This window comes from Diadema antillarum, unplaced genomic scaffold (genome assembly GCF_040938485.1).
Source record: "Diadema antillarum isolate AM-2024a unplaced genomic scaffold, OU_Dant_1.0 scf00000030, whole genome shotgun sequence".
Classification (NCBI taxonomy): Eukaryota; Metazoa; Echinodermata; class Echinoidea; order Diadematoida; family Diadematidae; genus Diadema; species Diadema antillarum.
In genome coordinates, this window is record NW_027270919.1 from 1021871 (window position 1) to 1039070 (window position 17200).

General features: G+C 38.8%; 1 protein-coding gene across 1 annotated transcript; it reads left to right on the forward strand.

Moving 5' to 3' along the window:
• Positions 1-986: 986 nt before the first annotated feature.
• LOC139740222 (F-box/LRR-repeat protein 4-like) lies at positions 987-15291 on the forward strand. Its single transcript, XM_071650809.1, has 14 exons — positions 987-1271; positions 1763-1850; positions 2654-2795; positions 3634-3723; positions 4523-4751; positions 5650-5790; positions 7440-7549; positions 8436-8545; positions 8954-9083; positions 9980-10072; positions 11119-11226; positions 12028-12114; positions 12810-12914; positions 14364-15291. The coding sequence occupies exons 1-14, from the start codon at positions 1059-1061 to the stop codon at positions 14491-14493; spliced, it is 1776 nt and encodes a 591-aa protein (XP_071506910.1). The 5' UTR covers positions 987-1058; the 3' UTR covers positions 14494-15291.
• The last annotated feature ends 1909 nt before the right edge of the window (positions 15292-17200 follow it).

A 17200-nucleotide genomic window follows, 5' to 3' on the forward strand; every position in this document is an offset into this window, starting at 1 on the left:
ATCACAGTAGCCCCACTAGACGCTGTGCTTCGGCACAGCGTCATCAGACAGACGGTGCTTCGCCATCAAAGTGGGGAATTTGAACCACAACACAACTACAAAACTTATAACAATTTATACATTACTTGTAGACATTTGTACGTTACTCACGTAAACTGCATGCTTATATTACAGAAGGTACATAAGTCCGTAGAGAGCCCTCACGATAAGTCCATTGAACAAAAAAATGGCACTTTCTAGTGCAATCCCCGACCGTCGGGGTTCATCGTTGCAGAATTCAAAATGGCACGTTGACCACTCTGCAAATTATGTGCGCGCATGCGTGGCTGGAAGTGCAGCAATCTATTGCGTGCGTGCACTCTGTGGTAGCACTAGCAGCACGGTCAACAGCGTGACCTTTAAAAGTGCATTCAGATCGCGTGAACTCCCGATTATCATATGCACCGTTCGCACATGCTGCATATAATCTTCATTTTCAATAAGTTGTGAAATGTGTTTGTCAATATCAAGAACATAACTATGTAGTGTCATTAATGAAGATTACATTTAATGAGTTTCAGGTGACAAAAAATGATGTCAAGTATCAAAAGTCATAAGCGATCATAAAGCGATCACTGAGCTCTCTTTGTGTTGTTGGCTGTGCCGGTACAGCACTGTCGCTATCTATACAGCGACTGGGCTGTGTATAGTTACAATCACAGATGACTTTCTCTCATAGAACCGTGCATGTTATAAGGTATTTATGATAAACGTTTGTCATTGTATCATAAATCATAGTCACAAAATTTCTCTGAACCCACTTCAGTATTACAAGTTCCTTGAATCTCTGAGTATTGCTTCATTTTATACTTTCCGAAAAAGCATGATAATATCTTCATTGTTCTACATGCAGGAAGGCAGCAACACGCCACACACTCGTTAACCCGCTAAGGACAGGCTGATTTCATTACAACAGGCATTTCCCATAAACACCTACCCCAGTGTACACGGGACTAGTCTTCAACGGGGTTGAACAATAAGTATTGATCTACGCTGGGAGGTCGGCTGCACTCTGTTCGATGGGTTGCAGTCCCTCTTGCTTGGACAAAAATTCCCGCTCCTCCCACGCTAGCATGTCCTCCTCCGCCCAGCTCGCTCAATTTGCCAAGGAAGTCGTTCACTTCAGCTCCCAGTATGGGGGAGACCAATCCATGGCCTATGTCGTACCCAACCTTGCCGGGCCGTGCACGATATTCCCAAGCTACGGCGACTTCACCAATGCCTGTGTCTTTGTGAGTTCCTTTCATTATAATTGTACTCTGTCACTTGTTTACAACCAATGATAAATGCAGAAAAGGATAATGTGTCTATTTATTTTAGTGGAACTATTCTAGAGTTTGCAGTGAAATATTTGCATGCTATTTGAAGAACATTCATGCTTATTAACCAATTTCTCTTGCTGCTTTTCTTCGGTAAGAAATGCATATGCCTCTTGCAATGTTTTCTGTACTCAGAAGTCTGCAAAGACTGGATATTCGTGAAGTAAAAAAGACATCAGTCATCACGCATGTATGTTTGAAATTTATGGTCATCTACAAAATGGTCCCATATGGCTGTTTGCTGTTGACTGATGACACATTGCCAGAAAGAAGTAAAGCAAATTTTTCATATTTGGGAACCTTTACCTTTCTCTCTCATTCTCTCTCTCTCTCATCTTTGTGTCTGTCTCCTGGTTTGTCTGTCTGTTCGTCTGACTGCTTCTTTCTTTCCGGTGGTCCTTCAGCGTACATACGGAACCTGGTGGGAAATGGCGCCCTCTGCTGAAGTTTCCTTTGGGAGGTCTGAAGGCTTCAGTGGCACCGATTTTGTAGGTAAGCGAATGCACACCACAACACCTGTATCGAGGTAATGAAGGCCCAGAATGCTGGCATATTGTTTCATTAGCAGAGTGCCATCTGGGGGGCATTTCATGAAGCATTTTCGTCCGACAACTTGTCGGACAAAAATGCTCTCAACCAATCAGATGCAAGGATTTCAGTAGCTTTTAACATTTTGTCAGACGAAATATCTGACAAAACGCTTCATGAAATTGAAATGTAACAAAAAAGATACCGTACACTCCTGTGACAACGAACACGGTTGTAATGAAATTCCGTTTACAACGAAGTAAAAATTCAGGCCGTAACATTATCCACTCTATATATTTTTATTGCTTATTTGTTCGGTTATAACGAAATTTCGATATTAAGAAAGGAGACTGCCGGTCCCGAGGACTTTGTTGTAATGGGAGTCCACTGTAAAAATCTTGCTGTGATGTCGTTGTCATGTATCACAAATTTCTGCAGGACAGCCATCTGGATGAGCAGTTCTCTGTGGACAGTGGAAGATATAAATCTCTGCTATCTGTGAATGAATGCTGCACTGCTTAAATGCTTTATGCTGTAAAGCCTTTTTGCCTAATTTGAAGAATTGCTGTCAAAAGATGCAGGTTTCTCAACATACAATTATGTGAGTGTTGGGTCGTAAGATATGATTTCTTTTTTTTTCTTTTGAAGTCCACCTGAGTAAATATTGGTGACATTCGAAGACATCTATTAATTTTTCAGTCTAGAAGAACAGAGGTATGATATAAGAGAGGAATAATTGCTTATTCCTGCTGTCCAAACTGACATAGATCTATTCTTTGAGGAGAAGGTGTACCCAACAGCCATCAACATCTACGAGATTTACCATCCAGGCGCCATCATAGAGATCTGTGCTGCGGAGATTGAGAGGAAATCAACAGAAGGGCAACCAGTGCAACCGAACAACATAAGGTATATAAAGGATAAGCTTGACCAGATATAGATGTGGAGTAAATGAATGCAGCAATATTTGCATACCATGTTAGTGAAATTTGAGGAAAATCAGACAATCCGTTCAAAAGTTTTGAATTCCTAAAGAGTCTGTGCAGCCATCCCTGGATAAGAAGACTGCCATGTGCAGTTTTTGATGTCATGTATGTACATTCACGGAACAAAAAAAAAACAGAATTCCAGAAAATTGTATATTTTTATGAAAACTCCACATTCCTTTGATTTGTTACTGACACGCTAAGGGTAATATTTCCCCCCCTGCTTTATGAAAGAAGCATTCAAATCAAGTGCTCTTTTATTTTGCTAGAAATATTAAAATAAGTTTAACCCTGTTTGTTTTTTCTTTATATCATTGTATACATGTGTACATCACAAAACTGTAGTAGTCTTCTCATTCAGCAATAGATGCACAGAGACTTGATAAATTCATAAATTTTGAATGGATTGTACAATTTTCCTCAAACTTTCACTAATGTGCTCTACTGATATTTGAAAAACAAAAACCTTTTGTAATGCACATTTGTTTGCCGAAAAAAGTGAAAATACTAACATTTTATACACAAATAAAGCATCATACAAGCAGTTCTTCAAATTACAAATGACCAAGTTTACTCTTTCATCCCATGAAATGTCATGGTGGAAACCCTCATTCAAGTGATTGTAGAATTTTGTATTGTCCAATTTCTCTCAAATTTTCAACAATTAGCTGTCTGCATTCTGCTTCAATTCTGTATGATCTTTTCTAGTAGATTCTTCCGTAAACTTGTATGCATTACACTTGTTGTGGTTTCTTCCACAGGTGGCATAAGCTGTGGTCGGGTAATCCGCAGCAGTCGAATCAAGCCGAGATATTCTCACCTCCCATCGAAAAAGTCAACACGCGAACAAAGTAAGAAAAGAATTGCTTTCTGACAAACGCTGGGCAGTGAGATGGCTGTCCAGATTTTACTTTTGTCATCACATTGTTTGGAATGTAGAATATTGGATTGAGATACTGTAAAACATGATATATTCGTGGTGTGAAATTTTCGCGAATTGCCTCTGGCATTCAATGCAAACAGTGTAGACAAGAACTTTCATTCGCGAAATCAAAATGCACGCGAACATTCCTCGTTTTACAGTAGTGAAAGCCTTACATGCCCAGGCACAAGCATATATTTGATACAATCCTTTTTCTTCAGCATTTTGCATATCCTCCAAACTTGGCCTACCAAGTAGTTGTAAAGTTTGCAAGCCCACTCAATGTGTCATAGTCCAACAGGAAGGCCATGGTGACACAATAAGCATTTAGGGGATTAAGTAATCTCTATTTATTGACAATTATTTTCCAGACATCTGTTCCAATCGGCAAAACAATCACTCCAGAATGCATGCCAATTGATAAACAAAACACAGAAAGAGTGAAAGAGGACTTGAAAGTTTGTATCAATTATGTACTTTTGATTAGTGTCTTCTCCTTGTTTACAAGAAAATGTTGCTGCCTTGTTTGCTTTTGAAAATGGATATTGCACTTATAGTAGCAGATGTATAGTAATAACTTCATTCTGGATGTGACACATGGGCTTTAGAAAATTGTTTTCTTATAATGTTGATTAGCTTCAAGGAAAAAATGAAGGACTTTTCTCTGTTTTTCCATCCAACACTCACAAACTCATTTTGAATTTGTCATAATTGGCCTTTCGCTGCAGTCTCATTCGTCTGGTGTTCAACCAGCGCTTCCAAGAATACTACACGGAGCTCGACGGCGTGAAGCTGGTTGGTATGAAGGTGGTCAAGGACGAGGGCACCGACATCGACCAGGTGTACATTGAGCATCTCAAAAAGCTGTCCCTGTCGGACGAAAAGGACATCGACTCCATTGTCCCTCCCCTGAAAGCGCAGCCCACTACAGACAATGGATTCTTTGACATGCTACCGGTATCTCACCTATACCAGTTTTCTTCTATTGGCATTGTTTTAAAAACAAAACAAAACAAAACATAAACCCAGTGAAGAGTTACAAAATTGTAGCATCACTTCAGAGAAATATTTATGCAAGTGTGAAAACTATGCAAAAGCAATCATTTAATTTGTAGAGATTCTTTTGGAAGATACCAAGTTTCCTGACTTTGTTTCACTTCTTAATCACACTGTACCTGCCTGTTTCGGTGCTGTGGCTAGGAATATGTGCCCTGGACTGGGGATTGTAGCATTCTCTCTAGAGTCTTGACTCATACTCTATTGTGGGTGCATCACATTTGCAAACTATTTTTTTTAAAGAAATAAAGAAAATTCAACATATTTTCACTTTACTAGCATAATGAGAGAGCACTTGACTTACATACTACCTCTGTTATAAAACAAGGGAATAAAATTACCTTTAACATGTCAGTAACAAGGTAAAAGAATGTCTACTTTCCATTAAAAATGAAATTTTCTGGAATTTTCCTTATATGTTCTTTATGTCTTTAAAAAAATCTTTCTTCATACCTGGTTTGTGATGTCACAAACTGTGATTGTCTTCACATCCAGGTGTTGTCTGCAACAAAACTTTGAAAATGCATTTAGCTTTTGAATGAGATATCCTATTTTTGTCAAACCTTCACTGATGTGTTCTACTAGTATTGCTGCATTCACTCAATGGCATGCACATTTATATGTTTGGGTTTTATTCCTGTTTGATATTGATGAATTGATCTGTGTGGCAAGTGTAGGATAATTGTTATTAGTATACAAGAATAGAAAATATGATGTGATGTAAGATATCACAAGTATACAGTGATCTATGGTGACATATAGACCAAAATGTGAATGATGTTCTTTGTCTGACTTGCAGGGCGAACTTATCCAGCTAATATTCACCTACCTCAGTCTCATTGACAAGTGCCACATAGCAACCACCTGCATGCTGTTCAGACGGCACTGCTACGACCAGCTGCTCTACATGGAACTGAACCTACAACCGTACTGGCATTTGGTAGGACGCCCTCTATAGATCAGTTTTGATTTGATTGTGATTTCTTAAAAAATGCCATCAACTTCTATTGTGACTGATTGACAAATTGTCCTTCATTGTAGTGATTAAGCACCAACTATTCAGTGTTTTAAAAGCACAACCATGATAAAAACTTGCAGGCATACATTCTTGAGTTAGATTCGAACCAATGATCTCCTGATTACCAGACAGTATCATAGCAACATGACTACCAAGCTTCTGCTTGACAGCCTGTGCTGGTTCTAATCCTTACAACTTGCAGCAAGTACTGCATCAATATAGGGCAATTTGTCAATAAGTTACCCTAAAAAACCAACTTGATGCAAAATTCATTAATTTGAAGCTCAAAACTTCATTGTGGAACTGTCCCATGTGTTTCCAGTGCAACCATCTATATATTAAAGCTTAAAGGGTGTGTACAGTTCTGGTCGAGGTGAAGATTTAGCTTTTAACGTTTTGTGAGATATTCAGAAACCACTCTATGAGATGTCAAAGAGCATGCAGTTCTAAGGGGTATCAAAAGTTTATTCAATGAAAATCGGTTTTGAAATGGCTGAGATATCCAAAAACAAGGTGAAAGAAAGATATACTAATAAAGTTGGGGCATGTCGCCTTTTATTATTAGCACTTTTTTGGATATCTCAGCCATTTGAAAACCAATTTTCATCAAATAAACGTTGAATCTTTCTTAAAATTACACGCTCTTTCATATTTCATAAGAGGCTTTTCATTATCTCACTTAGGAATGATCAAAACATGAATCCTTACCTCAACCAGTACTGTACAGTCCCTTTAATAGTCTACATATGTTGCTATTTTCACTGGAGAAAAGATCGTAATGGCAAATTTGACAAGATATCATGTAAAAGTGGATATTTTCGTGTGACTAGTTTTTCGCCCTCAGCCCAACAAGAAGAGTTTAACGTGTTTTTAATTCTGCAGAATCAAGACATTAAATGCTGTAACATCATGGCAAGCAGAAATATTTACATGCTTTTGATTTCACAATAGTTTGTACATAGTTGCCAGAGACTCCAACTCTCCCGTTTTCGACGGGAGATCTCCCGCCGAAAACCCATTTTTGCAAAATCTCCCGTTCTCCCGTTTGAGATTGAATTTCTCCCGCCCTGGCTCTGTGTCTCCCGTTGGAAAGGATTTCCCACTTACCTGCTATCGTATGTTGCAAAAATAAGCCTTAGATAGCACCAGAGAGCATCTATAACCCTAGGAACTTCGCGCTTCGCACACAAAAACTTGGGTCTCCCGTTTGCTAGGAGTTTCAGGCGGGAGAATCTCCAGATCAGAAGGTGCTTGGGGTTGGAGTCTCTGAGTTGCGCGAAATGCGTGAAAATTTCCACTTTTACAGTATGTCATTATCAATTATACAGAAATTTGTTCTTATGGCTTTTGAATTGAAACTGCAGTAATTGTCAGCATCCAATTTAATTTCTTGCTGGAGGATCGTCGCCTCTGCAGTTAGAAAGAAACTTGGTTTGCACATGAAAGGCTATTGAGAAATCTTTCTTTTGTGCTTTCCAGAGCTGTTACAAAAGTCATTTCACATTTGTTCCCAGTTAAGGCTTCTTCTCTAGTACCATTTCTCTCTCCTTTTGCCTGTTTTATATTTGTAGATTTCCAACAACACGCTTTCAGGATTGAGAGGGCGATGCAGTCAGCTTCAGAAACTGGACCTCTCTTGGTGTGGGGACTGGGGCAAGATTGAAGCGCAGGAATTCCATCGGTATGAACAGGGCTTGACACTAACTTTTTTTTGTTGTGTTTGGTGATTCATTTGGCCACTGACGTCTTTAAATTTCAAATTTTATCCCCCCCCCCCCCCCCCAAAAAAAAAAAAAAAAAAAAAAAAAAAAAAGAAATGTCTTGGCCCAAAAGCAAAGGAAACATAACAATCCACTTTGAATGCTAGTTACCTGATCCTGCCGCCAAAGAATAACTGTTTTGGAAATTTGGTGGCCCTGTGGTGGCCCTGGACCACCGGGCCATTACTAATATAGGTCCCTGATGTGAAATGTGAAGAAATGAATTGTTCCTGTTTTGCTAGTGCCTTTCAGCTGAACCCTTTCTGTACCAGGGACTCTGGACAGTGTGTAAAATACTATGGGTTTTTTTTGTACCAATTAGCTCTCAAAGCACACGTAGGCTTTATATGTGTATAATGAGGAGTCATAGTAACTGATGGCAGATTGACGGGAGGTGTCCGTTTTGCAAGAGTTATTACCTCTCTTTAAGTTTTGAATATGTCACATTTTGTGAAAGTAGTGTGTTGATTCCTTCTTGGTTATCTCAAATTTATTAATTTTGCAGATATGATTATGATCAGTGAAACCTAGATTGACAAAGAAGATGACATTTTCAACCTTTCAGGATGTCCCATTTTCCTATCTCTGGGTGCTTGTGGCTTATTTTTGTTGTCTACAGGTGAAATCGCTTGTTCACAAGAACGTTGTTAAATGACATGTTCAACTGAGTATATGATATGTCTCTCATATGAGCTGTTCTTTCAAGACAGGTTGTTTTCAAACTGGTCTACTCTCCGTGATCTTGCTAACTTGCTCTAAGTTTGTATCTGTCCTGTCTCACTATTCCCTTCCCCCGTCTTGTTACAGTTTTATCAAAGCTTGTGGAAGTGAGCTGAGAGTCCTACGAATGAAGGCGTGCCGGTTTGTAACCAAAGATGTTCTGGAAGACATAGCACATTCTTGCCCAAGACTAGAAGGTATGTATGCACAGGCATCTCCCTCAGAATGGAAGTGAAGAAGAAAAACTTGGTGTTAGAGTACTGTAAAGGTAGAAATATTCACAAAAGTAATTTTTCAAGCTCAGCAGGATAAGGTGAATGTTGCATATTTTTAATTTCCCGGAATCAACAGACGACATAGTGTTTCATATAATGAGCAAAAAGATGAGCATGCTTTTTTTTGCTAGTTTCTTGTTGTGTGAAAGAGCAAAAATTTCCACACCACATTAATTTCCACTTTTACGATTGTTGTTTAAACACATGAAGTGAATTTTATGAATATTGCGTGCTTGTCTCCAAAGCAGAAGATGCAGAATTTTGAAATGCTCTGTACCAAATCTCGGATGATTGTGTTCCTGTCCCGCCTTATCTATTATCCCTGCACAGAGCTGAGCATCCCATCTTGCCGGTGTATAGACAGCCATGGTTACACCACGCTGCAATATCTGACAAAACTCCAAGTACTGAACCTCTATCGCTCCAAGGTCACCGAATCTGAGATGATCCAGATTGTACGGTAAGCAGCAGTACAGGACTTATCCTTTGTTTGTCCCCCAGATGTTTGGTGTGTAGACTGGGTACAGCGCACTCCGTTTAAAATGAACATGATTAAAACAAAATTCTTGTTACAAAGAAATTCCAATTTGTGTCCCCAAATTTTCATCTATATATCTCTCTATACATTACTGTTCAGCTATCCCCCCCCCCCAAAAAAAAAAAAAAAATGTTGATTTAACAAGAAAGGAAAATTGCCAGTTAGTTCTGAGGATTTTGCTATAACAGGAGTTATCTGTATTAATATCATCAAGCTTGTGTAGTAAGCGCTTTAACTGTTTGATTCTATGTAAAGTTCAACTTTAGATTGTCATCCACACAAAGTGATGACATTTCCTGGAAGAAAAAATTGGATATTCAAAATACCTGGGTGCCGAAACTTTTCACTCAAAAGTCTTAATTTTGTCTCTTTTGTCAGGATGTCTCATGCAAAAATGTTTACAATAAGTATGAAGAATGAATATGATCTAATACAGATCATAACATACATGTATCATTAAGCATTAATGCATTATTTGATGTAGATCTACAGGAATTGCCAGTGGTGGACCAGCAAGGCTTAAGCCTTCCTGTGTCTTGTTCACATGCTGCAATGTTTTCATTGCCTATTGGCACAGATGCTTTGAAGCTTTTTGTCAATGAATAGAGCTTATCTAATCCCCCTAATCCATATCTTGAAATCATGGCCTTATGGTTGGACCGAGGCACATTGCTACACCGCATGGACTTACTTATCTACAGCTAGGTCAAGTTTGTATTGATGACTGAAGGCTGATGAAAAAGCTTAGCAAGTGAAGCCATGACATGTGAAGGGTTAATAAGAAAGTTCATACCTGCCATGATTTGTGTAATCCACAGGAAACTACCCCAGCTGAGACACCTAAACTTGGGCGCAACGAAGACGATAGCAAACTTTGACAGCGTCATCAGTGCAGTTGGCAAGCACTGTCCGTGAGTATCATGTCGGCTTCCATGATGTTGTGTACAAATGGCAGATAGGGGCAGCAGTTTGTAATAAACTTTAGGGTACACAGTTTGTTATGCACTGTTTGCTAGAGATTTATCCACAGCAAAGCAAGCTAGCTGTGTTTGATGTGGGCATGTTGGTGAAGCAGTGAAAAAATGGTTGCACAGAAAAGCTGAATGGTACATTGGTAGGTAAGCTCTGCTATAAGATTACTGTGATTAACAACATTCATTGTTAACAAAAGCAGAAATTTTAAATGTCAGTTTCTTTCATTAATAATAATATAGTAATACTTTGCATTCCCTCGAAATCCTGTAGCTTTTGCAAGTTTTTTTTTGTGTGTGTTTTTTGGGTCAGTGTGATCTATAGTATAATAGGAAATGATCGCAAAACCTAGTCACCTACAACTTCTTGTGCAGATCAAATGAGCTGGCATAACTTTTCCCCCAGTTTTTCCTCAATGGTTATGTAAAAAAAAAAAGTTTATTAGTATTATTCTAATTACTGTGTGTGTCATAACACTTGTCATTGGGATTATTATCACTAATTGCTAAAATTTGGCCGTTGGCCGCCACAATAACATTGTGTAACTGTACGTTGTACTAACACAAGACACTCCTACCTTTGGGTATGAGGGTACCCCAGGTTATGGAGTGCTGCTTCATATGATGATGATAATGATGATCCACAGCATATGTGTAGTGCCATATATCTGTTATAGAAACATTCAAAGGCACAGACTCCTCCAAGCGAGTTAGCAATTGAATGCCTGGTGAAAAATATGAGTCTCGAGTGAGACTTTGAAGTGATCCAGTTTGTCAGTTTCACAGAGAAAAGATGGGAGGATAGAGGGAAATGCCCGGTCTCCGTATCCCTTGAGATGTGTGATGGGCACCTGGAGAGTAAGACCAGATGAATGAAGGCCAGTGCGAGGTATCCTGGGGCCAGACCGTAAATGGTCTTAAAAGTGAGCAGTATGATATATGGATGTAACTATAATATTTGTTATGATTATCTGCACGATGTACAGGCTGTTGGAAAGCCTTGATGTATGGCGAGCGGCAACGCTGTCCTGTGATGGGGTGGAAAGTCTTGCCAAGGGGTGTCCAAACCTACTGGAACTAGATGTTGGATGGTGGTAAGTGAATTTGTCCTGCCAATATTGAACCATTTTTCACACACACACACACACACAGAAAGTTTGATCTTGTTTTCCCCGCCACGCTCAATGGTAATGAAACAGTTTCAGTGATGAGCATTATGCATAGAACACTGTGACTGTGATTAAAATAGAATTTATCTTCAACAGGTGCACAGGAAATGCCAAAATGTAGATTATGTTTACAACATTTTTGATCATGAAATCAGCACATAAAAGGCAGGTGGGGAATGTTTGCAATGCCGAGAATAATGAAGTAATACTTGGAAACAGGTGGCAAAAAATTCCTTTGCGTATATTTTGTTTACCCAGTATTTGAACATCAAATCAACAGATAGTAAATGGACACAAATGGTTTCAGGATAACTATCCATACTTTTTGTTCTGCTTTGGTCACCCAATACTTTACGAGCTGAAATTTTCACAAACAGATAATTTTGCAAATTGCTACTTCTCTGGCATACGTGTATACCCGAATTGCTGATGTTACGGTTGCGAGGATGGAGTAGGCCTGATCATTGCTTCATCTTGAGACGATATAGCTGAGAAAGAATACAAGCGACAATAACTGCTTATAAATATTTTTACTCGGTTATTCCCTCTACATAAACAAGTAGTGTGTTACAGTGGTGGATCCAGAGGGGGCGCACCGGGTTTTAAAAAAAAAAGTAAAACCACTAAAAAGATTACTTTACATAGTGTTTTTTTTTTTTAAATATCAATCTGATTAAAAAAAGAAGCTTAACTTTCTTTCATTCAATCTCTCAATTTCCTTTCCAGTCCAGAACTGCGGGGAAATAATGTTTGGGTCAGTAATCTATGTACACATTCCACCAAGCTGAAGAAACTCTTCCTTACATCAATACGGTAAGACGTCTGTCTATCTTGTAATGTGTTTTACTTCAGACCATCATCAAGATGCTGTTACTCATCAGTGAACTCAAAAGAATCGTAGAATGACTTTCTATCCATTTTCTATCCATTATAAAAGTGTTTGCGTTCATATATGCTTTTCTCACTCTTAGTCGATGTGTTAAAAACAAAGTTAATGTAAGACTCACATTCTAAATCATGTTTTACAATAATTCCAAACTTTGCATTTATTATTACTGGATCTATTGATTAGTACTATCTAAATTACTTATAGAATCCCTGCAGTAGCTGAGGACAAGGTTTTCCCCATAAACATTTCACAGTGAAGAAGTACCAATCTGAGATTTTCCACCCTGATGAACAAGCACTGTCACAAAAATCGAGCTCACAGAAAAATTACAAGAGCTAAAACTTACTCTCTGACAAAGTGTAACTGTTCATACTTAAGGTATGAAAAATGTCACTTTTTTTTTCATTAACTTCTTACCATAGATGTCAGGAAAGTTTTTATACAAGTGAAGTTCAACATTAACACTGTGACAAAATGTAATGGCTGGAAGATTTATGCTTTACTCATAATGCGTAGACCATATTTGACTAATAAAGTCAGATTCGTATAGTTGCTTTAGATCTATGAATGTCACTAGTACTGATTTTTGTGGCATGTTTTTGTTTATTTTCCCATCCAGGAGTATAGCAGACGTCGACCTGTTTGCCATTGCGTCAGGTCTACATAACTTGGAACAGCTAGACATCTTGGGTGCACAGAGGGTCGGAATACAGGGACTGATCAGGTATCTACAGTATGTCCCCCCCCCCCCCCCCCCAAAAAAAAAAAAAAAAAAAAAAATACAATCAGATTTTCGCACTAATAACACCCAATATGATTAAACCATCTACTGTAAAACATGATGTATTCGCGGCATGAATTTTTCGCGAATTGGAGCAGACGGCCTTTTTGGCGGCATGAAATTTTCGTGACCTGCCACTGGCATTCAATGCATATATTGTAGACAAGAACCTTTGTGTGCATTTTAATTTCGCGAATCTTGGCACTCGCGAAATTTGCGAAATTAAAATGCACGCGAACATTCCTCGTTTTACAGTTTATGCTACTTCAGGGTCTTGGAATATAACAACTTAGCTCTATTTTGCAGAAAACCCCATTCAAGTTGGTTAGGCGGTCACAGAGAAATGTTGATGGTTGTAAAGCATGTCATGAGTCTGATTCTTTCAAGGTTAGCTCTAGGATGCTCTTGGAACTGCATATTACTGTGTGAACACAATAGACAAAACTTGGAGGGATTAGATTCCTGACACGCTCTACAAAATTCCTCATTTCTCTTTGGCTACTGAAGCAAATCGAATGGGGTTTTCTGTATGATGTGGGCAATGAGTTATAGTTTCATGCCCTGAAATTGTATTTGGATTGATTCACTATTTTTAAGTTATCGTTGCGGAGGGTACCATTGTAATTTTGTTTTGGACATACGGTATTGTCATTGGTAACAAGACATTTGCTCCAGTTACAATTGCTCCGGTCTTTTTTACTTCAAGGACTTAGGGTTAGGGTTGGGGTTGTGATAAGGTTTTAGGATTAGTTTGATGCGAAGATTAGGATGAGGGTTAGTGTTATGCTTGTGGGTAGAATTTAAGTTCAGCTTAGCATGCAGATATTTCATGGGAACAATTGTTGCAGGAGAAAATGTCATAGAACCATTGTCATCAACCAATCAACTCCCACTGTGCCTCTTTTTCCTTCGACGCAACTAAGCCTTTTTTTCAAACACTCGAATTTTGCAAGATTTTGTTTTTTATTGACTATTTATTTATTTTTCATTCATAGAGAAAGTTAGCAACTTCACAGAACATGTATCAGATGTTGTAATAAATCCTGTTCTTCATATCTGTGCTTTACTTTATGCTCAGACTACATTTGTATGTCCTTGTAGATGTGCTTGCAATACTCGGCTGTGCTGTTTTGCATACTCCGTGTCGGCTGACTATGCTAATTCACTTTTTTTTTCCCTCCCACAAATCAAATTTCTCTGATACCAGCAATTACCTGTTGTATCCAACTAAATATGTCTCCAATTCTTGCATGCGACTACCCAACAAATTAACCAGTGAAAACGTGGAAATCTGTAACCATAGCTTATCATCTGATAATCTGTATTGCATGTGATTAGTCGAGTCATGTCCTTAAAGTGAAAGTGTTTATCTCCCGTTTATTCTCTCCTCAGAGTTCTGGACAAGTGCCCCATGATGAAATTTATAGACGTGTCGTTCTGTCGTCAGATCACGCAAGAAGTCGTCCTCCAACTCCGAGAAAAGTATCCAAATGTAGCCATCAAGAGGAGTTTCACGATTTGACGATGGGATATACGTAGAGTGGACATTAGCAGAGTGACCGCTAGCAGAGCGGACAGTCTTAGATTGGACGGTCATCGAGTGGACTGTCATAGAGCAGAGACTGCGATATGCAAGAACTTACAATGCTGATGCTACATAATGCTGACTCGGCAAGGTCAAGATACTTACTGTGTGTGTTTGTGTGAGTGTGTGTATGTGTGTGTATGTGTGCCGACACCATTACATCAGTTTTGGTATGATAGTACTGTTTTATCTGAAACGCAAAGCAGTCCACACAACTGATGACATTAAAGTCAACCAAAGATTAAGGGACCAACACGTCACAAAAGCCATCTTTTTTTTTTTCTAATGCTATTACTATAACCACCGGCATTGATTTTATGATTAAGGTAACCTCTCCATTCACAGCACTTCCCGTAAAATTACATGATAGCTATGTTTTTAATGTTCATGATGGGACCTTGGTATTTACAGAGTCACCCTCCACATAATACAAAAGGTCAAGTGGAATGAGGGATGCAGTGTGCAAGGTTTTTATTACATCAACAGTGTCAGGGTATCACTTTTTTTTTTACACCAGATTTAAGGGAGACATTGTGAGGTAATATTTGTCCCAAGCTGTCCCCACACTGCGGGTTTTGAACCCACAACCTGCTTCTCAAGAGTCCGGAGCATAGTCCTCTGTTCCCCAGTGCTCTCTCAGTATTGTAAGCCACTCCATGGTGGAAGGTGCACAAATTTGGTTTGTCGTTATGCACATTGCTTTCAAGCGTTCTGTCCATGCATCATACTAATGTTTAATTTTTTTTTCTATGCAAATGAAAAATTAGGCAAATGAAGAGCAAAGTCCTGTGTCCATGTGTATTATAATTTATGTGATATGATTATGTATGTATGTATGTATGCTTAGATGGATATCTTTCCCTTAGAAATCCTGTAACAAACACTAAGTGTCTTTCTGTTTGTCTGTTTTGAAGCAATTTCAATTCTTTACAAACAAACCCACCAGACAGGAATAGCATCCGATCAAACCAGGAATGAGTTGTCTTCTTGTTGAAAATCAGTCAGAGACTTTTACAAGAAGTCATGGGACCAGTGGGAAATTATGAGTGATATTAATTTTGGTGCTAGTGCTGGTGTTAGTGCTGGTGTTCAGTGCTGGTGTTAGTACTCTCTCAGCACTATACTGGCAATATTTACACCTCAAACTTGAACTTTGTCAGTGTTAGCAGGCTGATCCCAAAATTATGCCACATATCTGGTAGCTGATGTTGGATCCGATGCTGAATGTCATCTGCTGAACTAAACCCCACTATTCTTGTCAACCATTACATGCTTTATCCAGATTGACTGACACTGGCCCCAAGGGATTATCAAATCCGTCATTCTTAGTTCGGTGTTGGTGTTAGCCTTGGTATACATACGAGACCATGGATGTTGTCCCCACTAAACATCAAGTACCCTGTACCGGTATGTGCATAGCCTATGCTATTATAGCCTATGCTAATGCAATAGTCACCTGTGGAAAACACTGCAGACATGGCCTCATAACTGATAGCAAAGTTAACCCTTCCAGGACGAGCTGATTTTGCTATAACTTGCATTTCCCATATGGACACCTGCCTATGTATACTCGGGACTAGTCTTCAATGAGTTACCATTGTTGTATTTTTGAGATGTTAAAGGTACTGTTTACCATTGGAAGAAGTGATTTTAAAACAATGTTCGAGATATCACATTTGATGCATATGTGTAGGTCAGTTGGATCATAAAACATCCTACCATGTAAAAATTTGCAATAAAGCCTAAAATAAAAGGAGATACCACTATTTTTCTCAATAAACCATAACTGTAGACAGGTTAGTCTAGAAACATTTTTGTTATCATTATTGGTGACATGTTTTATATTTAACATAAATTTTACTGATCCAAATTATTACATTGGTTTTTCTATCCCTAACTCACATTTAGAACTATTTTGAAGCACTAAACCTGGGTTTTTTGTTTCATCTGCAAATGGTAAATAATGCCTTTAAGAAATTTCCACATCACTTATATAAAAAACATTCATGGCTGCAGCTTTTCGTATTTGACTCAAAGCAAGCACAATGCTTTTTTTTTTTCTTTCTTGTGCGATTCCCGTGCGATCATACAGACTCCTGATGGTATGAAGATATCACCTAGCATTGGGGATCAATGATTATGATCAGTTTTCTTTCCATCTAGCTGACCGTTGGTGTTGGAGCTCGAGTTAAGGCAGTTGATTGGGAGACAGCACTATTGCCAGTACTAGCACAGAACTTGAAATCACCAAGTGTTTTCCATCTTCATGTCAAATGTGTCACAAATTATGCAAAAGATAAAATGAAGTATATCGTCGCTGGGGCGACAAGACCTCGTATCTACAAAATGTCAAGTGTTCAGGAGAGCCAAAAAACATGGCGGCCAAAGCACTGTGGCGAATGGGATAACCTTTCCTTTGACATGCCGTGGTAGCTTCAATTTTGGAGTAAGACAGTTGGGATTTGGACAGGACATCACTTAACCCATTATTTGGCCATTAATCCAAAAAAGTCATTTTCACCAAAATTGCAGATACAAGGTCTTGTCACCCCAGCGACGATATGCATAGCACATTGTCTTCTTTTTGACAGTTGCACTGTGCCCCTTTACACGAGTTGCAGAAGGTTGTTGATGTTGCCAAACA